Raw genomic sequence first — 24,505 nt, 5'->3', positions numbered from 1 at the left:
CTTTCTCTCCTTTACTTCGGTCGAATGACTGGGGTGGGAGGGAAGGGAGGAGATATTTAACAGCTTTTCTGTGGTGCTCCTTGCCGCCTCCTGCTGGGCAGGAGTGATATTCCCAACAGTAATTAATGACGATCCATGGACTCATCGTGTCAAGAAATAAATAAATTTATCAGGTAAGCATAATTTTTTTTTTTTTTGTGGAACAGAACCCTGTTTCTAAAATTCTTAATGTATTTTGCATTTGTACTCTGCCAAATATTAAACCTACTTTTTTTGTGATGGCCATAGCTATTCCAGGCTTTTTACTAACGGGTGGATATTTTAGATTTGAAATATCCTTATGTCCAGGTATCTATTAAACAATTATGTAGAACCGTACTGAAATATAGGCAGGGAACTTCTTTTTTTTTTATTAGCCTCTTTTCTGTTTTCTTCTTAAATGTAAAACACACCATGAATTTGTGGAGTTTTGCATTACAATATTTATTAATAAAATATTTTACTAGGAAGGATACATTTGAGATTTCTCTCGTTTTCAAGTATGTCCTGGGTCCACAAAACATTGCATTGTTACAAAAGGGGACACTAAAATACAGAAACAATAATACATAAATATGTAAAATTTAACAAAGAGCAGGTAGGAAATATACAACCAACCATGACAGGTGAATTCTGTTTTGAGATATAGGTTTGAAAGTGTGCAGGAGGTCGTTCTATAATTGTGGTGCTCTGTAGGAAAATGAGGATCGAGCTGCTTTCTTTTTGTATTGTGGCAAACTAAATAATGTGCTGGTATTGGGTCGGAGGTTTATAGGAGGGTGGGAACAGCCGGGGAGAGAGCATTCTGCTCAGGTACGGTGGGAGCTAACCAGAAAAGCTCTTGAACACAAGGCTGGAAAGATGGAGGGTGCGTCTGGATTCCAGCGACAGCCAGTTTAGTTCTTTTAGCATGTCACAATGGTGGATCCTATAGTTACATTGTAGCACAAAGCGGCAGAACGAGTTTTACAATGTATTAAGTTTATTTAGGTGAGTTTGCAGTGCAGGTGCATATACTACAAACCCATAATCCATGATTAGCATCAGCATTTGCTGTACAAACTTTTCCTTTACTGTAGGGCTTAGACAGGATTTGTTTTTGTACAGGGGCACCTAGTTTTTGATACAGTTTTAGATGCAAGGTTTTTCTATGTGGAGGCCAAAAGATAGATTGGGGTCTAGCAACATACCCAAGTATTTGAAAAAGTGGACTGTGGTCAGCGTGCAATTTGATTTTGTTTTGATGAGTAGATGGGAATTTTGTAGTTTGTGTAATTTAGGTCTCGTTCCAAAGATCATTGTGACAGTTTTGTCAGTGTTTAGGAAGATGTTTGTTTTTTGAAATCCACTTTTTCTACCTCTGTGAACTGGTCTTGGAGCACTGCCTCAAGCTGCAGCAGATCGGGATTTGCTTGCATAGATTAGATTGTGTCGTCTGCATACATGTGTACAGTTGAGGGTTTGCAGACATTTGGCAGATCATTTATAAATAATGTGAATAGTAGGCGGCCGAGAATGGAACCTTGGGGAACACCATACGTGACTTGGAGAGGGAGGGAGTCGCTGTCAGAAATGGAGACATATTGTGATTGATTCGATACATATGATCGAAACCAGGTTAGCGGACGATCACCAATACCTGAATATTTTATTTTGAGCAGTAGTATGTCGTGGTCTACTGTGTCAAAGGCCTTTGCAAAATCAAGGAAAATAGCTCCAGTTATGTCTCCTTGTTTCATGCCAATTTGGATGTCGTTGCAAACTTTTAGGAGGGCAGTAGTAGTGGAGTGGTTCAGGCGAAAACCTGATTGATCAGGGGTTAGATTGTTGGCAAAACTCACATAGTTGCGTATGGACGGACTTTTCTAAGATTTTTGACAATACTGGGAGCAATGATATTGGGCGATAATTAGAAACCAAGGTTATCTCACCACTTTTATGGATACGCACTACTCTTGCAGCCTTCCAAAGTTTGGGTATGTACCCAGACACCAATGATTCATTAATTAGGGTTGTGACAGGTTTAGCAATTGTCGGTGCACTGAGCTTCAACAGCATTGCTGGGATTTGATCAGGTCCAGACTGGTTTTTCATTTTTAGATTATTAAGGTGTTTCTTAACGACATTGATGGATACAGGTCTAAAATTGAACTTCTCTATATTGGGTCTTTGCAGATTTAGAGGGGCCTGATCTACATTTGTAGTTTCAGGATGCGTGTCATTTTATTAGTTTGTCAATCAGGGTGGTGGAGCATCCGACAAAATAATTGTTAAAGGCATTTGCTACTTCTAAGGGAAGTTGCAGGGTTTGATTGTCCACTTTGACAGTGGAGGTTTGGGAGTGGATTGGTGGAGTGTGTAAGTTATTTATGATTTTCCAAAACTTTCTTGGGTTTGATATGTTGTTCAGATTTTCACAGAAATATTGGGCCTTGGCCAATTTTGTTTGTTTAGTGCATATATTTCGCCATTGTCTATATACAAAGTGATCGTTCATAGAGCCGGTATGCTTGAACTTTGACCACAATAAATATAGGGCCAAACAACAAATATTAAGAATATGAAAGCCAATTTGTTTTCATTCATGATTCAGATAGAGCAGCAATGTTAAAGGGACATTAAACCCAAAAATTATCTCTCATGATTTAGATAGAGGATACAATTTTAAACATTCCAATTTACTTATTTTATGTAATTTGCTTCATTCTTTAGATATTCTTTGTTGAAGAAATAGCAATGTACATTGGTGAGCCAATCACAGAAGGCATATATGTGCAGCCACCAATCAGCAGCTACTGAGCCTATCTAGATATGTTTTTCAGCAAAGAATATCAAGAGAATGAAGTAAATTAGATAACGAAAGTTAATTAGAAAGTTGTTTAAAATTGCATGCTCTTTCTAAATCCTGAAAAAAAATATATGGGTTTCATGTTCCTTTAAGCAACTTTCTAATTTACTCCTATTATCAATTTTTCTTCGTTTTCTTGCCCACCAATCAGTAAGTGCTATCCAGAGTGCTGAACCAAAATTGGGCCAGCTCCTTAGCTTAGATTTCTGCTTTTTCAAATAACGATAGCAAGAGAATGAAGAAAAATTGACAATAGGAGTACATGAGAAAGTTGCTTAAAACGGCATGCTCTATCTGAATCATGCAAGAAAAGATTTGGGTTTAGTGTCCCTTTAAGCTTCGTTTGACTCCCGTGCATGCTAGCCCTTGGAGGCCTTCTATTTGGTTCTCTGTAGAAAACTCAGCCAAGTCTGTTCTGCAAAATTTGTTATTGGTCTTAGAAATGGATTTGTGGGAAAGTTCTTTATTATATATCAACGAATGTGTACCGCTGGTTTCTTTCATCTAAGTCCAGTAGCTAGGAACATTTGAGCTTGTGGCCGTTTTGTATATTTTGTATTCACATTGCTTTTCTCTTTGTAGATGATGATAATAATATTCTAACTAGTGTTCTGGCTATAAATAGTTTTTGTATAGAGAAAAAGTCTTAATATTGATAAATATTGAAGAGGGTGCATTAATTACAAATAATCCTTTGACTATATTGGATGGCCAACAATGATCGTATGATGACACTTTCATGCATACTACTGCACATAGCTAGGATCCAAACAGTGGTAAACATTCTACTGGAGTTCTTATGGGAAAGCCATTACTATGGGCTTTAACCAAGATGGGAAAGTAGACGGAGTGAAGGAAGAATGATTATGTTTATCTTTGAAGGAGTCGATTTATCAAAGCCTTCGGCAGGCTTCGCCCCCCCCCCCCTACGACTGCAGGTTCTTACAAGAGAACCTGCAGTCTGTATTTAAGAAGCAGCGGTCATCAGAACGCTGCTACCGTAACCTTTTGTCTCCCTGACCGCTCCTGCCCGCGCGTTATTGGGTGTGTGTGGAAAGGGGGGCGGGATTGCGCGCAAGTGCAAAATATCGCTTGTGTGCAATGCTGAATTCCGGCAGCGGAATTCAGCCTGCTAGAGACGAGCTGCGGCGGACAGGGGCGCGTATGTGCACCCCTGTCCGCCGCAGCAACTTGATAAATCGACCCTATAGTGGTCGCATAGAGGTTTTTACTCTTTGGCTGCAACACAAACAATTTTAATAGCATAATTGGGTGGGTGCTGGTGACCATCAGCTTCACGTGTTTCACATAACTTGCAGCTCTTCTCAATAGATGTAACAGAATGAAGTACTCCATTCTGATAAATTAATAATTTGATGGAACAAAATGTAGTACAGTGGTACGCACAGGTGAATAAGCAGCGGTTTACTTAAGCTAAAATTATTTCTTAAATTTGTTGAGAGACGTCTTGCAATGGAGAGATGAAAATATTCTCGCCACAATTACATGTATTCTTATGAAATTATCAGAGCTTGTAAAATATGACTGAAAGCCATAGTCACTGTTCTACCTATCCAGAAATATTGAAAGCTTTTTGTGAATGTCAGTGCAAAACAACCAGGAAATTCCTGTGATCTTGAAAGTAGTTGATCTGTAGTGAGGCAATATACTTGATAAGGTTCATTCAGGCTAATTGGCTGGAGTCTCAGGAAACTAATTGGAACATTTCTGCAATAATTTTTTGGTTTGTGTCACTAAGGAAAATGATTTTACTTGTTGAAGGGGCATGAAACCAAAACCTTTTTCTCTTGTAAGGTTTATCCAGTCCACGGATCATCCATTACTTGTGGGGATATTCTCCTTCCCAACAGGAAGCTGCAAAAGGATCACCCACAGCAGAGCTGTCTATATAGCTCCTCCCCTAACTGCCATCTCTAGTTATTCTCTTGCAGCTCTCGACAAGCATGGGAGCAGTTAGAGAGATGTGGTGTAATTTAGTTGTTTTTCTTCAATTCAAAAGTTTGTTATTTTTAAATGGTACCGGAGTTGTACTATTTTGGTCTCAGGCAGAAAATAGAAGAAGAGTCTGCCTGTGGTCTCTAATGATCTTAGCAGGTTGTAACTAAGATCCATTGCTGTTCTCACACATAACTGAAGAGGGAGGTAACTTCAGCTTGGGGAATGGCGTGCAGGGTATCCTGCTATGAGGTATGTGCAGTCTAAATTTTTCTAGAGAAATGTATATGCTAGAAAATGCTGTTGATACCGGATTTATTTGAGGTAAGCCTGATTACAGTGAATTAATAACGACTAGTATCATGCTTACTATTAGAGGTAACACTCTTATTATTTTTTCAAATTACTGAAATATAAAACGTTTGCTGGGAGTGCTTAAACGTTTTTGATATGCTTTTTGGTGATAAAACTTTATTGGGGCCCAGTTTTTTCCTCATGGCTGGCTAAAATTTGCCTAGGGATAGTTTTGTTAGGCCTCTCACTGTGTAGACAGGAGTGGGAGGGGCCTAATTTCGAGCCTAAATGCGCATTAGCTTTTGCAGACTGAGACATCCAGTTTCCCTGAAGGTGTTCCCTGAATGCTTAGGACCTCTCTGAAGGGTTTTGATGCTTTCCAAAGTCGTTTGTATGGCAAGGTAGGGCCACAGCAGAGCTGTGGCAGTTTGTTGTGACTGGTAAAAAACGTCTATTTCGTTTTTTTGATTCGTTTTTGAAACTAAGGGGTTAATCATCCATTTGCAAGTGGGTGCAATGCTCTGTTAGCCTATTATATACACTGTAAAAATTTTGTTTGATTTACTGCTTTTTTTCACTGTTTTTCAAATTCTGACCTTTTTTTATCCTTCTTAAAGGCATAGTACCGTTTTTATTTTTTGCTTGTTAACTTTCTGTAAAGTGTTTTCCAAGCTTGCTGGTCTCATTGCTAGTCTGTTTAAACATGTCTGACATAGAGGAAACTCCTTGTTCATTATGTTTAGAAGCCATGGTGGAACCCCCTCTTAGAATGTGTACCAAATGTACTGATTTCACTTTGAGTTATAAAGACCATATTCTTTCTTTAAAAGATTTATCACTAGAGGAATCTGACAAGGGGGAAGTTATGCTGACTAACTCGCCCCACGTGTCAGAGCCTTTGACTCCCGCTCAAGAGGCGCCAAGTACATCTAGCGTGCCCATGGCGTTTACTTTACAATACATGGCGGCAGTCATGGATAATACACTGTCAGCGGTATTATCCAGACTACCTGGGTTACGAGGAAAGCGAGACAGCTCTGGGTTAGAAGAAATACAGAGCACTCTGACGCTTTAGTAGCTATGTCTGATACCCCCTCACAATATGCAGAATCTGAGGAAGGAGAGCTTCTTTCTGTGGGTGATGTTTCTGACTCAGGGAAGATGATTCAACCTGATTCTGATATGGCAACATTTAAATTTAAGCTTGAACACCTCCGCGTGTTGCTCAGGGAGGTTTTAGCTACTCTGAATGACTGTGACACCATTGCAGTGCCAGAGAAATTGTGCAGATTGGATAAATACTATGCAGTGCCTGTTTACACTGATGTTTTTCCAATACCTAAAAGGTTTTCAGAAATTATTACTAAGGAATGGGATAGACCAGGTGTACCGTTCTCTCCCCCTCCTATTTTTAAGAAATTGTTTCCAATAGATGCCGCCACACGGGACTTATGGGCAAACGGTCCCTAAGGTGGAGGGAGCAGTTTCTACCCTAGCTAAGCGTACTACTATCCCCGTCGAGGACAGTTGTGCTTTCTTAGATCCAATGGATAAAAAGTTAGAGGGTTACCTTTAGAAAATGTTTATTCAACAAGGTTTTATTCTACAGCCTCTTGCATGCATTGCCACAGTCACTGCTGCGGCGGCCTTCTGGTTTGAGTCTCTGGAAGAGGCTTTACAGGTAGAGACCCCAGTTGACGATATACTTGACAAGCTTAGAGCACTTAAGCTAGCCAATTCATTTGTTTCTGATGCCATTGTTCATTTGACTAAACTAACGGCTAAGAATTCTGGTTTTGCTATTCAGGTGCGTAGGGCACTATGGCTTAAATCATGGTCAGCTGATGTTGCTTCAAAGTCTAAGCTTCTTAATATTCCCTTTAAGGGGCAGACCCTATTCGGGCCTGGTTTAAAGGAGATCATTTCTGATATCACGGGAGGAAAAGGTCATGCCCTCCCTCAGGACAGGTCTAATAAATCAAGGGCCAAACAGACTAATTTTCGTGCCTTTCGAAACTTTAAGACGACAGTGGCATCAACTTCCTCTAATACCAAACAAGAGGGAACTTTTGCCCAGTCCAAGTTGGTCCGTAGACCTTATCAGGCTTGGAACAAAGGTAAGCAGGCCAAAAAGCCTGCTGCTGCCTCTAAGACAGCATGAAGGATTGGCCCCCGATCCGGTAACGGATCTAGTAGGGGGCAGACTTTCTCTCTTCGCCCAGGCTTGGGCAAGAGATGTCCAGGATCCCTGGGCGTTGGAAATTGTATCCCAGGGATATCTTCTGGACTTCAAAGCTTCCCCTCCAAAAGGGAGATTTCACCTTTCACAATTATCTGCAAACCAGATAAAGAGAGAGGCATTCTTACATTGTGTTCAAGACCTCCAAGTTATGGGAGTGATCCACCCAGTTCCAAAGGAGGAACAGGGACAAGGCTTCTATTCAAATCTGTTTGTGGTTCCCAAGAAAGAGGGAACCTTCAGACCAATCTTAGATCTCAAGATCCTAAACAAATTTCTCAGAGTCCCATCATTCAAGATGGAGACTATTCGTACCATCCTACCTATGATCCAGGAGGGTCAATACATGACTACAGTGGATTTAAAGGATGCTTATCTTCACATTCAGATTCACAAAGATCATCATCGGTTTCTCAGGTTTGCCTTCCTGGACAGGCATTACCAGTTTGTAGCTCTTCCCTTTGGGTTAGCTACAGCTCCAAGAATCTTTTACGAAGGTTCTGGGGTCACTTCTGGCGGTCCTAAGGCCGCGGGGCATAGCAGTGGCCCCTTATTTAGACGACATTCTGATACAGGCGTCAAATTTCCAAATTGCCAAATCTCATACGGACATAGTTCTGGCATTTCTGAGGTCGCACGGGTGGAAAGTGAACGAAGAGAATAGTTCTCTATCCCCTCTCACAAGAGTTTCCTTTCTGGGAACTCTGATAGATTCTGTAGAAATGAGGATTTACCTGGCAGAGACCAGGTTATCAAAACTTCTAAATTCTTGCCGTGTTCTTTATTCTACTTTTCGCCCTTCGGTGGCTCAGTGTATGGAAGTAATCAGCTTAATGGTAGCGGCAATGGACAGTGCCGTTTGCCCGCCTACATCTCAGACCGCTGCAACTCTGCATGCTCAGTCAGTGGAATGGGGATTACACAGATTTGTCCCCTCTACTAAATCTGGATCAAGAGACCAGGGATTCTCTGGTGGCTATCTCGGGCCCATCTGTCCAAAGGTATGACCTTTCGCAGGCCAGATTGGACAATAGTAACGACAGATGCCAGCCTTCTAGGCTGGGGGCAGTCTGGAACTCCCTGAAGTCTCAGGGATCGTGGACTCAGGAGGAGACCCTCCTTCCAATAAACATTCTGGAACTAAGAGCGATATTCAATGCTCTTCAGGCTTGGCCTCAGCTAGCGACAATGAGGTTCATCAGATTTCAGTCGGACAACATCACGACTGTGGCTTACATCAACCATCAAGGGGGAACAAGGAGTTCCCTAGCGATGTTGGAAGTTTCAAAGATAATTCGTTGGGCAGAGATTCACTCTTGCCATCTATCAGCTATCCATATCCCAGGTGTAGAGAACTGGGAGGCGTATTTTCTAAGTCGACAGACTTTTCATCTGGGGGAGTGGGAACTCCATCCGGAGGTGTTTGCACAATTGGTTCAACGTTGGGGCAAACTGGATCTCATGGCGTCTCGCCAGAACGCCAAAATTCCTTGTTACGGATCCAGGTCCAGGGATCCCAAGGCAACGCTGATAGATGCTCTAGCAGCGCCTTGGTCCTTCAACCTGGCTTATGTGTTTCCACCGTTTCCTCTGCTCCCTCGTCTGATTGCCAAAATCAAGCAGGAGAGAGCATCAGTGATTTTGATAGCACCTGCGTGGCCACGCAGGACTTGGTATGCAGATCTGGTGGACATGTCATCCCTTCCACCATGGACTCTGCCTCTGAGACAGGACCTTCTACTTCAGGGTCCTTTCAACCATCCAAATCTAATTTCTCTGAGACTGACTGCCTGGAGATTGAACGCTTGATTTTATCAAAGCGTGGCTTCTCCAATTCAGTCATTGATACCTTAATTCAGGCTCGAAAGCCTGTCACCAGGAAAATCTATCATAAGATATGGCGTAAATATCTTTATTGGTGTGAATCCAAGGGTTACTCATGGAGTAAAGTCAGGATTTCCAGGATATTAACTTATCTCCAAGAAGGATTGGAAAAGGGATTGTCAGCTAGTTCCTTAAAGGGACAGATTTCTGCTCTGTCTATTCTTTAGCACAAGCGTCTGGTGGATGTTCCAGATGTTCAGGCTTTTTGTCAGGCTTTAGTTAGAATCAAGCCTGTGTTTAAACCAGTTGCTCCGCCATGGAGTTTAAATTTGGTTCTTAAAGTTCTCCAAACGGTTCCGTTTGAACCTCTTCATTCCATAGATATCGAGCTTTTATCTTGGAAAGTTCTGTTTTTGGTAGCTATTTCCTCGGCTCGTAGAGTTTCCGAGTTATCTGCCTTACAGTGTGATTCCCCTTATCTGATCTTCCATGCAGATAAGGTAGTTTTGCGTACCAAACCTGGGTTTTTACCTAAGGTGGTATCTAATAAGAATATCAATCAGGAGATTGTTGTTCCGTCATTGTGTCCTAATCCTTCTTCAAAGAAGGAACGTCTATTACACAATCTTGACGTGGTTCGTGCTTTAAAGTTTTATTTACAAGCTACTAAAGATTTTCGTCAAACATCTGCTTTGTTTGTTGTCTACTCTGGACAGAGGAGAGGCCAAAAGGTTTCGGCAACTTCTCTTTCTTTTAGGCTAAGAAGTATTATACGCTTAGCTTATGAGACTGCTGGCCAGCAGCCTCCTGAAAGGATTACAGCTCATTCTACTAGAGCTGTGGCTTCCACATGGGCTTTTAAAAATGAGGCTTCTGTTGAACAGATTTGCAAGACGGCGACTTGGTCTTCGCTTCATACTTTTTCAAAGTTTTATAAATTTGATACTTTTGCTTCTTCGGAGGCTATTTTGGGATACAGGTTTTACAGGCAGTGGTACCTGCCTTGTCCCTCCCTTCATCCGTGTACTTTAGCTTTGGTATTGGTATCCCACAAGTAATGGATGATCTGTGGACTGAATACACCTTACAAGAGAAAACATAATTTATGCTTACCTGATAAATGTATTTCTCATGTGGTGTATGCGGTCCACGGCCCGCCCTGTCATTTTAAGGCAGGTATATTTTATTTTTAAACTACAGTCACCACTGCACCCTATGGTTTCTTCTTTCTCTTGCTTGTCTTTGGTCGAATGACTGGAGGTGGCAGTTAGGGGAGGAGCTATATAGACAGCTCTGCTGTGGGTGATCCTCTTGCAGCTTCCTGTTGGGAAGGAGAATATCCCCCACAAGTAATGGATGATCCGTGGACTGGATACACCACAAGAGAAATAAATTTATCAGGTAAGCATAAATTATGTTTTTTCCATGATTTAGATAGACCATGCAATTTTAAAAAATGTATCAAACTTACTTAAAGGGCCATAATACCCAAATGTTTAAACACTTGAAAGTGATGCAGCATAGCTGTAAAAAGCCAACTAGAAAATATCACCTGAACATCTCTATGTAAAAAAGAAAGATATTTTACCTCAATAGTTTCTCAGTAGCCACATCCCATTGTAAAGGACTTCTAAGCAGCAAATCAGTATGTCTGTCCCGGGACAGCTAAGGGGTTGAGCCTTGTGCACTCTGTTATTTCCCTATTCAGTTTAAAGGAAGTTTACTATGAAATCTCATGAGAGTTAAGTCAAATCTCATGAGATCACAGTAAAAGAGTTAATGACCTCAGCACTGCTGATGCTGATTGGCTGGTGTTCATTTCTTCATTTTTTTATTTTTTTTTTACCTGCAGCTGGGAGCAGCTGAGTATAACTTTTTACACAGAACTTACTCTGCTGAGCTGAGGAGATTGTGAGGTAAAATATCTTCCTTTTTTACATAGAGATGCACAGGTGATATTTTCCTGTCAGCTTTTTACAGTTATACTGCATCAGTTTCAAGTGATTTAGCATATGAGTATTATGTCCCTTTAAAGGGCCATAATACCCAAATGTTTAAACACTTGAAAGTGATGCAGTATAGCTGTAAAAAGCTGACTAGAAAATATCACCTGAACATCTCTATGTAAAAAAGAAAGATATTTTACCTCAAAAATTCCTCAGTAGCCACATCCCATTGTAAAGGATTTCTAAGCAGCATATTAGTATGTCTGTCCTGGGACAGCTAAGGGGGATGAGCCTCGTGCACTCTCATCTTATTTCACCAATCAGGTAAAGGAAGTTTACAATGAAATCTCATGAGAGTTAAGTCAAATCTCATGAGATCACAGTAAAAGAGTTCATGACCTCAGCACTGCTGATGCTGATTGGCTGCAGTTCATTTCTTCTTTTTTTTTTTTACCTGTAGCTGGGAGCAGCTGAGTATAACTTTTTACACAGAACTCACTCTGCTGAGCTGTGGAGATTGTGAGGTAAAATATCTTCCTTTTTTACCTAGAGATGCTCAGGTGATATTTTCCTGTCAGCTTTTTACAGTTATACTGCATCAGTTTCAAGTGATTTAGCATATGAGTATTATGTCCCTTTAAGGGGTTAAAACTGTATGTTCTATCTGAATGATGAAGTAGAAAATTTTGAGGTTTCATGTCCCTTTAAAGGGACAGTCTACCCTAAAATTGTTATTGTTTAAAAAGATAGATAATGCCTTTACTACCCATTCTCCGGCTTTGCACAACCAGCATTGATATATTAATATTTCTCCAACATAGGTGTGTCCGGTCCACGGCGTCATCCTTACTTGTGGGATATTCTCTTCCCCAACAGGAAATGGCAAAGAGCCCAGCAAAGCTGGTCACATGATCCCTCCTAGGCTCCGCCTACCCCAGTCATTCTCTTTGCCGTTGTACAGGCAACATCTCCACGGAGATGGCTTAGAGTTTTTTTTAGTGTTTATCTGTAGTTACTCAACTGTGGGGCATTCCAGACATGGATCTGATGGCCTCTCGTCAGAACTTCAAAGTTCCTTGCTACGGGTCCAGATCCAGGGATCCCAAGGCGGCTCTAGTGGATGCACTAGTAGCACCTTGGACCTTCAAACTAGCTTATGTGTTCCCGCCGTTTCCTCTCATCCCCAGGCTGGTAGCCAGGATCAATCAGGAGAGGGCGTCGGTGATCTTGATAGCTCCTGCGTGGCCACGCAGGACTTGGTATGCAGATCTGGTGAATATGTCATCGGCTCCACCATGGAAGCTACCTTTGAGACGAGACCTTCTTGTTCAGGGTCCGTTCGAACATCCGAATCTGGTCTCACTCCAGCTGACTGCTTGGAGATTGAACGCTTGATCTTATCGAAGCGAGGGTTCTCAGATTCTGTTATCGATACTCTTGTTCAGGCCAGAAAGCCTGTAACTAGAAAGATTTACCACAAAATTTGGAAAAAATATATCTGTTGGTGTGAATCTAAAGGATTCCCTTGGGACAAGGTTAAGATTCCTAAGATTCTATCCTTCCTTCAAGAAGGATTGGAAAAAGGATTATCTGCAAGTTCCCTGAAGGACAGATTTCTGCCTTGTCTGTGTTACTTCACAAAAAGCTGGCAGCTGTGCCAGATGTTCAAGCCTTTGTTCAGGCTCTGGTCAGAATCAAGCCTGTTTACAAACCTTTGACTCCTCCTTGGAGTCTCAACTTAGTTCTTTCAGTTCTTCAGGGGGTTCCGTTTGAACCCTTACATTCCGTTGATATTAAGTTATTATCTTGGAAAGTTTTGTTTTTGGTTGCAATTTCTTCTGCTCGAAGAGTTTCAGAATTATCTGCTCTGCAGTGTTCTCCTCCTTATCTGGTGTTCCATGCAGATAAGGTGGTTTTACGTACTAAACCTGGTTTTCTTCCAAAAGTTGTTTCTAACAAAAACATTAACCAGGAGATTATCGTACCTTCTCTGTGTCCGAAACCAGTTTCGAAGAAGGAACGTTTGTTGCACAATTTGGATGTTGTTCGCGCTCTAAAATTCTATTTAGATGCTACAAAGGATTTTAGACAAACATCTTCCTTGTTTGTTGTTTATTCCGGTAAAAGGAGAGGTCAAAAAGCAACTTCTACCTCTCTCTCTTTTTGGATTAAAAGCATTATCAGATTGGCTTACGAGACTGCCGGACGGCAGCCTCCCGAAAGAATCACAGCTCATTCCACTAGGGCTGTGGCTTCCACATGGGCCTTCAAGAACGAGGCTTCTGTTGATCAGATATTGTGACGAAACCAATCTCGCCACTGTACATTGGAGGGCCTGTTATGGAACATTCTTTGGGCTGGAGGTACATGGGCTTAAGGATACCCAGAGACTGCATGAAAATATGGAATTTTATATGCTGGACACCCCATGTACTTTCATAACTCTGTCTTATGTCTATGTCACCCTGTATCCATAAATACAGGATGGGTACAGGGTGTGAGTGCACCTTTTGGGAGCAATTGTGACTCTATAAGCCAAGTGGGCATAAAAGACTTTATAGCTAATAAGAACTGTTCCTATATTCTGTAATAAGATGTATTCTATGTATGTTTCAGATCTGATTGTGTCTCAGGAGTCTGTCTGGGTAAACTGATTGTGTCCTTGTGTGATTATGTTAACTAGACTGCCCAACATCAGATTGTCTGAGTAAACGTTCTTCCCTAGTTAATTAACTTAATATGTTAATCTGTTTTACCTGTGAATAGACAATTGTTAGAGGTTTGATGCATTGTTCATATGTTTGCTTTACTGTTAAACCAATGCCCTTTGTAACCTGAAGCCAGGGTGTATAAATCTGTGTGCTGCCTTCAAATAAAGCAGATATTCTGTTTAAACCTGAAAACTGGCTGGTTTGTGAATTGCTGATTCCCTATGCAGGACGTTGTTCCCTGGTATTAACCCTTGGTACACTGTTGGTACCGTAACATTGGTGGCAGCGACGGAATGAACCTTATCGCCCAGAAGAGCAACTACACAAGCCAGTAACCTCAGGAAGAGGGGGATTATTACAATACTGACTAAGATGGAAAAGAGAAAAGTAAATTTTGCAGCTTTTAAAAACTTCCTGGAAACAGAAGGAGAGATTGATGGGTACCTTGCGGATTTTGAGAGGCAATGTGCACTACACAAGGTACCCGCAGAGGACTGGGTCACGATATTATCTGGAAAATTATCCGGCCGGGCCAGAGAGGCTTTTCGGGCCATTCCAGATGAGGAAGTCAGGGATTATAATACTGTAAAAGAGGCTCTGCTCTCCAGGTATGCGGTTACACCGGAGGCATACCGGAGACGGTTCAGAGACACTGTTAAATTAGCTGGAGATTCCTACCTTGAGTGGGCATGTAAGGTGCACCGCACAGCAGCTCACTGGATAGCGGGGTGCCAAGCCATATCTGGGGAAGAGGTGCTGCAGCTATTCCTGTTGGAACATTGCTTCGACAAATTACCCGCAGGAGTTCGAGAGTGGGTTCGGGACCGTAAACCCTCCACCCTGCAGGAAGCGGCTCGCTTGGCAGATGAGTATACGGATGCCCGCAAACTGGACATTGCTACCACTAAGCCCCCTGCTAGAGTGGAGTACAGACCCCCAGTCACCCCAGCAGCTGCCAGTTACCAAACCCCGGCGCACCGCTATACCACACGGCCTCCGGCCACGAACTACCCTCAGAGAGCCCTGTTCAATTCGCGGGGCTACTCACAACCTATTCGGTGCTTTAGATGTAAGCAACTAGGGCACAAAAGACCAGAGTGTCCCCTAAACGCAGCGAACCAAGCGCAGTCCTGGAGAAGACCCGCCGGCGGAATCCCACGTAATCCTCAGCCTGCGGCCCGCTACGTAGAGGCGCAAGAATGCTGGAGCATCCTACATGAGACAGACCTTGTGCAAGCTGCCCACCGGAATAACCGGCAACTGGTTAAAGTGAATGGGAAGAAGGTCAGTGGTCTACGGGATACTGGTGCTACCATGACCTTGCTTCAAAAGAACTTGGTGTCTGAGAAACAGTACACTGGAGACACTGTGGCTGTGAGGGTAGCAGGGGGCGATGTGTTCAGCCTACCTGTTGCCAGGGTACATTTGGATTGGGGAGTGGGCGCTAGACCTGTGAATGTGGGGGTCAAGAAGGACTTACCTGCTGATGTTCTTCTTGGAAATGACTTGGCCCCCCTTGTTTCTGCCTACGCTCCTATGGGTCCCGCTGATGTTAACTCTGTGACTACCCGTGCCCAGATCCGTGCAGCAGAGACTGACCCACCTGCTGCTAAGCCCCAGGACGCTGAGCTCAGTAAATCTCTATCCGCTATTGATATGTGGAGGTCCCGTTACAATGCGCTGATGAAGGAGAAGAGGAGCGCAGAGGAAAAAGCACGTTTAGAACAGGAATCTCTGCTAGACAAGCTGCACCGACAGACTGCAGAAAACACCAGCTTGAGAGTGGAACATGAAACATTAAAGAAAAACTTAGTGACACTGGAGGAGAAGCTGACGCTGGCTCATAGTGAGGTGCTGCAACTCAAGGGCACCCTATGTCAGTATGAAGGGATTGTGGATACCTATAAAGAGCAGGTACAGAAAACTCGTAAAGAAGCTGATGTGATTTTGAAGGACTGTTTGGCCCTGGTCTGGGCACTGAGGAATTTGAACCCTTGTTTGTATGGACAGGAATTCTCTCTCATAACGGGAATACAGATGGATTGTCCCAGCAAACTGACATGCCTACCAGGCGCTCTGGTGGTATATGGCACAGTACATACCCTGGACAGCCGAGCATGACAAACCAGAGGGAGAGGAGTTTGATGGTCCTGTCCCCCAGCAACACGGCTGTTTAGCCAAAGGGGAGACGATTGGTCTCCCCCTCCAGCAGCACAGCTATGTATCCAAAGGGGAGACAGTCGGTCTCCCCCTCCAGCAACCAGGCTCCCACCAGGCTACTTCCATGGTAGTGCTGGCACCCGGGCAGAGTACAGCTGGTCTCTGCCCACCTCGCAACCCACCAATTCAGCGTACCAGTCCCCCACACAGCTGTGGTGAGGCACCTGGACATGGACAAGTTTTCCCCGTACTCAGGTGTAGTAACCATTTATTGTGGGTGGGCTGTACTACTAATTGTGTTTTATGGGTGGGTTGCTGGACTAACCAGGGCACTGACCGGCAGGAGGTCAGATACCCTGTTAGTCTGTTTGGAAAAGGGGAGAGATGTGACGAAACCAATCTCGCCACTGTACATTGGAGGGCCTGTTATGGAACATTCTTTGGGCTGGAGGTACATGGGCTTAAGGATACCCAGAGACTGCATGAAAATATGGAATTTTATATGCTGGACACCCCATGTACTTTCATAACTCTGTCTTATGTCTATGTCACCCTGTATCCATAAATACAGGATGGGTACAGGGTGTGAGTGCACCTTTTGGGAGCAATTGTGACTCTATAAGCCAAGTGGGCATAAAAGACTTTATAGCTAATAAGAACTGTTCCTATATTCTGTAATAAGATGTATTCTATGTATGTTTCAGATCTGATTGTGTCTCAGGAGTCTGTCTGGGTAAACTGATTGTGTCCTTGTGTGATTATGTTAACTAGACTGCCCAACATCAGATTGTCTGAGTAAACGTTCTTCCCTAGTTAATTAACTTAATATGTTAATCTGTTTTACCTGTGAATAGACAATTGTTAGAGGTTTGATGCATTGTTCATATGTTTGCTTTACTGTTAAACCAATGCCCTTTGTAACCTGAAGCCAGGGTGTATAAATCTGTGTGCTGCCTTCAAATAAAGCAGATATTCTGTTTAAACCTGAAAACTGGCTGGTTTGTGAATTGCTGATTCCCTATGCAGGACGTTGTTCCCTGGTATTAACCCTTGGTACACTGTTGGTACCGTAACAGATATGTAGGGCAGCGACTTGGTCTTCACTGCACACTTTTACCAAATTTTACAAGTTTGATACTTTTGCTTCTTCTGAGGCTATTTTTGGGAGAAAGGTTTTGCAAGCCGTGGTGCCTTCCATTTAGGTGACCTGATTTGCTCCCTCCCTTCATCCGTGTCCTAAAGCTTTGGTATTGGTTCCCACAAGTAAGGATGACGCCGTGGACCGGACACACCTATGTTGGAGAAAACAGAATTTATGTTTACCTGATAAATTACTTTCTCCAACGGTGTGTCCGGTCCACGGCCCGCCCTGGTTTTTTAATCAGGTCTGATATTTTATTTTCTTTAACTACAGTCACCACGGTATCATATGGTTTCTCCTATGCAAATATTCCTCCTTAACGTCGGTCGAATGACTGGGGTAGGCGGAGCCTAGGAGGGATCATGTGACCAGCTTTGCTGGGCTCTTTGCCATTTCCTGTTGGGGAAGAGAATATCCCACAAGTAAGGATGACGCCGTGGACCGGACACACCGTTGGAGAAAGTAATTTATCAGGTAAACATAAATTCTGTTACTTTATAGCATTTAAACCTCTAAATGTCTTCCTGTTTCTAAGCCACTAAAGAATAAGCGTGTTTATTGTCTCTTTAAGTGCTGTGGTTTACTGTAAGGGACATTTTGTTACGGAATGTGCTTCCTGGTCTCAGAAAATATGATATTCAGAAAATTAAAATGTCAGATTTTAATTCTGAACCACAACTTTCTGTAAAAATGTTAATTTTTCTCCTTTTTTTTTCTATTTCAGCCGGTAGCAGCTGGCAGTGGAATACCACAGATTAAGTGCTTTTTAAATGGCGTAAAGGTTCCGCATGTTGTAAGACTGAAGGTACAGTACACATGTATTACTCAGTGCATTTTGGGTACACAGTGCATATGTTGAAGATTGAGGAAAGACACTGTTTGTTGCTTACAAACATAAATGTAGGTATAGCATAAACTGCTTAACGTCCACGATGTACCCTGTTTGTCGCTGGTCGTTAAGTGTTTTTGTGGGCTATATGGGACTGTGCTATTATACCCTCCCTCCTCTTGGCCACCAGAAATAGTGAGGTCTCGCAACTGCCGGCGAAACCGCGCTATTAAGAATGCAATCCCCGTAGAAAGATCCTGTACATTACGTGTCCTTAAGGGGTTAAAGGTCCAGTAAAGTCAATGTTTCAGGATTCAGATTAAGCATTGAATTAAAAAAACAACCTTTCTAATATGCCTCCATTGTCAAAATGCAAACATGCTTTCTATATGCACACTTTCTGAGGCTCCAGCACCTACTGAGCATGTGCAAATTGCACAGTATATACGAATATGCATTTTGTGATTGGCTGATGGCTGTCATGTGATACAGGGGGAGGGAAAATTGGATTCACTTTGAAGTTTGACAGAAAATATTCTACGTCTCATTTCCAATTCAAAGTACTATTGCATTGTTTTTTTATTGTTTATTTGTCAATTATTCAATTCTTCTGTATTCAATGGTCCTTTAAGTCCAATAATAAAGCATGTTTGTTTATTTTATTATTTTTGAGGTTATCATCAATAATGTTTACAGGTGTCAGTTGTGAGAGTGCTAAAAGGAACACTCTCCATGGTAAAACTCAATACAGATCAGCACATTTATATATAATAAAGTCTGTAGAATAGGTGTTTCAACGTGGAGCATTTGCTTTGACAAAACTCAGGATAAATCAGCATCATAAACTGCTAAAATCTGTAACACAAGAATATATCAACGTATACAAAACCTCTATTTCATACATGAAATTTAAAGTCGTCCCAGTGATTAAAAGGCCACTCATGGACCCAACTGCACTCAAATTAACTCATGGACCCCATCAAGTTCTGACTGTATTCAAGTAGGAGACCTAAGTGTTAAAATATAGTAAACCATGAATTGTTAACCCACAACCAAACTACAGTATAATTAATGTATATGAGTGGGGGATATCTATTTACCCAAGACAAAGGGGTTAAGGTCTCTAAGGAAGTTTGTTTCTGGCACAGGAAGATAGGAAACATATCTTTAGCGATACATTAAAGAGACAGTATACTGTAAAATAGTTTTTACCTTTAATGTTTTTCCAATGACATGTTATTCCAGCTGCAGAGTATAAAATGTATGAGACGTTATTTCTTTAGGTTTATTCTTGTATATGAAATAGATATTTCTCTTGTTAAGTGTAGTCAGTCCACGGGTCATTCATTACTTATGGAATATATCTTCCTAACAGGAAGCTGCAAGAGGATCACCCAAGCAGAGCTGCTATATAGCTCCTCCCCTCACATGTCATATTCAGTCATTCTCTTGCAGCCTAACTAAAGATAGGTCGCTGTGAGAGGTCTGTGGTGTTTTTTAACTTAGTTTATTTCTACAATCAAAAGTTTGTTATTTTAAATGGCACCGGAGTGTGCTGTTTATTCTCAGGCAGCATTAGAAGAAGAATCTGCCTGCGTTTTCTATGATCTTAGCAGACGTAACTAAGATCCACTGGCTGTTCTCATCTGAGGAGTGAGGTAACTTCAGAGAAGGGGAATTGCATGCAGGGCCCCCCTGCAAATGAGGTATGTGCAGTAATTATTTTTCTGAGGAATGGAATTGACTGAGAAAATACTGCTGATACCAATGTAAAGTAAGTTCAGCCTTAAATGCAGTGATAGCGACTGGTATTAGGCTGATGAGTGTGTGTACACTGAATGTATTTTTCTAAGGAATGGAATTGACTCTGAAAATACTGTTAATACTGAAATAATGTATGAGCCTTAACTGCAGTAAAAGCGACTGGTAGCAGGCTTATTAATAACAATTCATAACTTTTCAAATGTATGTTTAAAACGTTTACTGGCATGTTAATCGTTTTTTGTGAGGTACTTGGTGATAAAACTTATTGGGGCATGATTTTTACCACATGGCCATCTTTGTTTTTTGCATAGAAACAGTTTTCTGAGCTTCCCCACTGTTGTAATATGAGTGGGAGGGGCCTATTTTAGCGCTTTTTTGCGCAGTAAAAATTCAGTCACAATCTGTCTACTTCATCCTCCATGATCCAGATCGTCTCTAGAGAGCTCAGGGGTCTTCAAAATTCATTTTGAGGGAGGTAATCAGTCACAGCAGACCTGTGACAGTGTGTTTTGACTGTGAGAAAAACGTTAATTATTAAATTGTTATCCGTTTTTGGGTATTAAGGGGTTAATCATCCATTTGCTGGTGGGTGCAATCCTTTGCTAACTTAATACATTTACTGTGAAAAATTGGTTGCTATAACTATTTTGGTTCATTGTTATTTCAACTGTGACAGCTTTTTGTGCTTCTTAAAGGCACAGTAGCGTTTTTTATATTGCTTGTAAATTTATTTAGAAAAGTATTTCCAAGCTTGCTAGTCTCATTGCGAGTCTGTTTAAACATGTCTGACACAGATGAATCTCTTTGTTCACTATGTTTAAAGGCCAATGTGGAGCCCAATAGAAATTTGTGTACTAATTGCATTGATGCTACTTTAAATAAAAGTCAATCTTTACATGTAAAGAAATTATCACCAGACAACGAGGGGGAAGTTATGCCGACTAACTCTCCTCACATGTCTGTACCTTCGCCTCCCGCTCAGGAGGTGCGTGATTTTGTGGCGCCAAGTACATCAGGGAGGCCCTTACAAATCACTTTGCAAGACATGGCTACTGTTATGACAGAAGTATTATCTAAATTGCCAGAATTAAGAGGCAAGCGCGATAGATCTGGGTTAAGGACAGAGCGCGCGGATGAGGTGAGAGCCATGTCAGATACTGCGTCACAGTTTGCAGAACGTGAAGACGGAGAGCTTCATTCTGTGGGTGACGGATCTGATCCAGGGAGACTGGATTCAGAGATTTCTAATTTTAAATTTAAGCTTGAGAACCTCCGCATATTGCTAGGGGAGGTATTAGCGGCTCTGAATGATTGTAACACGGTTGCAATTCCAGAAAAATTATGTAGGTTGGATAGATACTATGCTGTACCGGTGTGTACTGACGTGTTTCCTATACCTAAAAGGCTTACAGAGATTATTAGCAAGGAGTGGGATAGACCTGGTGTGCCTTTTTCCCCTTCTCCCATATTTAGGAAAATGTTTCCTATAGACGCCACCACACGAGACTTATGGCAGACGGTCCCTAAGGTGGAGGGAGCAGTTTCTACTTTAGCTAAGCGTACTACTATCCCGGTGGAGGATAGTTGTGCCTTTTCAGATCCAATGGATAAGAAATTAGAGGGTTACCTTAAGAAAATGTTTGTTCAACAAGGTTTTATCTTACAGCCCCTTGCATGCATTGCGCCTGTCACTGCTGCGGCGGCATTCTGGTTTGAGTCTCTGGAAGAGGCCATTCGCACAGCTCCATTGGATGAAATTATGAACAAGCTTAAAGCACTTAAGCTAGCTAACGCATTTGTTTCTGATGCCGTCGTACATTTAACCAAACTTACGGCTAAGAACTCCGGATTCGCCATCCAAGCGCGCAGAGCGCTATGGCTTAAATCCTGGTCAGCTGACGTGACTTCTAAATCTAAATTGCTTAATATTCCTTTCAAAGGGCAGACCTTATTCGGGCCCGGCTTGAAAGAAATTATAGCTGACATTACGGGAGGTAAGGGCCATGCTCTACCTCAGGACAGGGCCAAATCAAAGGCCAAACAGTCTAATTTTCGTGCCTTTCATAACTTCAAGGCAGGAGCAGCATCAACTTCCTCCGCTCCAAAACAGGAAGGAGCTGTTGCTCGTTACAGGCAGGGCTGGAAAGGTAACCAGTCCTGGAACAAGGGCAAGAGAGGGCCCCCTATCTAGTGGGGGGCAGACTTTCTCTCTTCGCCCAGGCTTGGGCAAGAGATGTCCAGGATCCCTGGGCGTTGGAGATCATATCTCAGGGATATCTCCTGGACTTCAAAACTTCTCCTCCACGAGGGAGATTTCATCTTTCAAGGTTATCAGCAAACCAAATAAAGAAAGAGGCGTTTCTACGCTGTGTACAAGACCTCTTACTAATGGGGGTGATCCACCCAGTTCCGCGGACGGAACACGGGCAGGGATTCTATTCAAATCTATTTGTGGTTCCCAAGAAAGAGGGAACCTTCAGACCAATCTTGGACTTAAAAATATTAAACAAATTTCTAAGAGTTCCATCATTCAAAATGGAAACTATTCGAACCATCCTTCCCATGATCCAAGAGGGTCAGTACATGACCACAGTGGACTTAAAGGATGCCTACCTTCACATACCGATTCACAAGGATCATTATCGGTATCTAAGATTTGCTTTCCTAGACAGGCATTACCAGTTTGTAGCTCTTCCCTTCGGATTAGCTACGGCTCCAAGAATCTTTACAAAAGTTCTGGGCTCACTTCTGGCGGTACTAAGACCGCAAGGCATAGGGGTGACTCCGTACCTAGACGACATTCTGATACAAGCGTCAAGTTTTCAAACTGCCAAGTCTCATACAGAGATAGTTCTGGCATTTCTGAGGTCGCATGGGTGGAAGGTGAACGTGGAAAAGAGTTCTCTATTACCACTTACAAGAGTTCCCTTTCTAGGGACTCTTATAGATTCTGTAGAGATGAAAATTTATCAGACCGCTGCAATTGTGCATGCTAAATCAGTGGAACGGGGATTACTCAGATTTGTCCCCCCTACTAAATCTGGATCAAGAGACCAGAGATTCTCTTCTATGGTGGCTTTCTCGGCCACATCTGTCCAAGGGGATGACCTTTCGCAGGCCAGATTGGACGATTGTAACAACAGACGCCAGCCTTCTAGGCTGGGGCGCAGTCTGGAACTCCCTGAAAGCTCAGGGATTATGGACTCAGGAGGAGAAACTCCTCCCAATAAATATTCTGGAATTAAGAGCAATATTCAATGCTCTCCTAGCTTGGCCTCAGTTGGCAACTCTGAGGTTCATCAGTTTTCAGTCGGACAACATCACAACTGTGGCTTACATCAACCATCAAGGGGGAACCAGAAGTTCCCTAGCGATGTTGGAAGTCTCAAAGATAATTCGCTGGGCAGAGTCTCACTCTTGCCACCTGTCAGCGATTTACATCCCAGGCGTGGAGAACTGGGAGGCGGATTTTCTAAGTCACCAGACTTTTCATCCGGAGGTCTTTGCTCAACTGATTCATCGTTGGGGCAAACCAGATCTGGATCTCATGGCGTCTCGTCAGAACGCCAAGCTTCCTTGTTACGGATCCAGGTCCAGGGACCCGGGAGCGGTGCTGATAGATGCTCTGACAGCCCCTTGGGTCTTCAACATGGCTTATGTGTTTCCACCATTCCCGATGCTTCCTCGTTTGATTGCCAAAATCAAACAGGAGAGAGCTTTGGTGATCCTGATAGCGCCTGCGTGGCCACGCAGGACCTGGTATGCAGACCTAGTGGACATGTCGTCCTGTCCACCGTGGTCTCTGCCTCTGAGACAGGACCTTCTAATTCAGGGTCCTTTCAACCATCCAAATCTAATTTCTCTGAGGCTGACTGCATGGAGATTGAACGCTTGATTCTATCAAAGCGTGGCTTCTCTGAGTCAGTTATTGATACCTTAATACAGGCTAGGAAGCCTGTTACCAGAAAAATTTACCATAAGATATGGCGTAAATATTTATATTGGTGCGAATCCAAGAGTTACTCATGGAGTAAGGTTAGGATTCCTAGGATATTGTCCTTTCTACAAGAGGGTTTAGAAAAGGGCTTATCTGCTAGTTCGTTAAAGGGACAGATTTCTGCTCTGTCTATTCTTCTACACAAACATCTGGCTGAAGTTCCAGACGTTCAGGCTTTTTGTCAGGCTTTAACTAGGATTAAGCCTGTGTTTAAGACTGTTGCTCCGCCGTGGAGCTTAAACTTAGTTCTTAATGTTCTTCAAGGCGTTCCATTTGAACCCCTTCATTCCATTGATATCAAGCTGTTATCCTGGAAGGTTTTGTTTTTGATGGCTATTTCCTCGGCTCGAAGAGTCTCTGAGTTATCTGCCTTACATTGTGATTCTCCTTATCTGATTTTTCATTCAGACAAGGTAGTTCTGCGTACTAAACCTGGGTTCTTACCTAAGGTAGTTACTAACAGGAATATCAATCAAGAGATTGTTGTTCCATCACTGTGTCCTAACCCTTCTTCAAAGAAGGAACGACTTTTGCATAATCTGGACGTAGTCCGTGCCCTGAAGTTCTATTTGCAGGCAACTAAAGATTTTCGTCAAACTTCTTCCCTGTTTGTCGTTTACTCTGGACAGAGAAGAGGTCAAAAGGCTTCGGCTACCTCTCTCTCTTTTTGGCTTCGTAGCATAATACGTTTAGCCTATGAGACTGCTGGACAGCAGCCTCCTGAAAGGATTACAGCTCATTCTACTAGAGCTGTGGC

At 42.5% G+C, this 24,505-nt stretch overlaps 1 protein-coding gene across 1 annotated transcript in view; it reads left to right on the top strand.

The window, feature by feature from the left end:
• Window positions 1–24,505, top strand: part of CLCN7 (chloride voltage-gated channel 7) — a 373,281-nt gene that overhangs the window by 94,331 nt on the left and 254,445 nt on the right. The window contains exon 7 of the mRNA XM_053694644.1: window positions 17,883–17,963. Within this exon, the coding sequence (XP_053550619.1) occupies window positions 17,883–17,963 (81 nt within the window). The remainder of the gene's footprint in view (window positions 1–17,882; window positions 17,964–24,505) is intronic.

This window comes from Bombina bombina, chromosome 11 (genome assembly GCF_027579735.1).
Source record: "Bombina bombina isolate aBomBom1 chromosome 11, aBomBom1.pri, whole genome shotgun sequence".
Taxonomy (NCBI): domain Eukaryota; kingdom Metazoa; phylum Chordata; class Amphibia; order Anura; family Bombinatoridae; genus Bombina; species Bombina bombina.
This window is presented reverse-complemented; position numbering and strand designations above follow the sequence as displayed.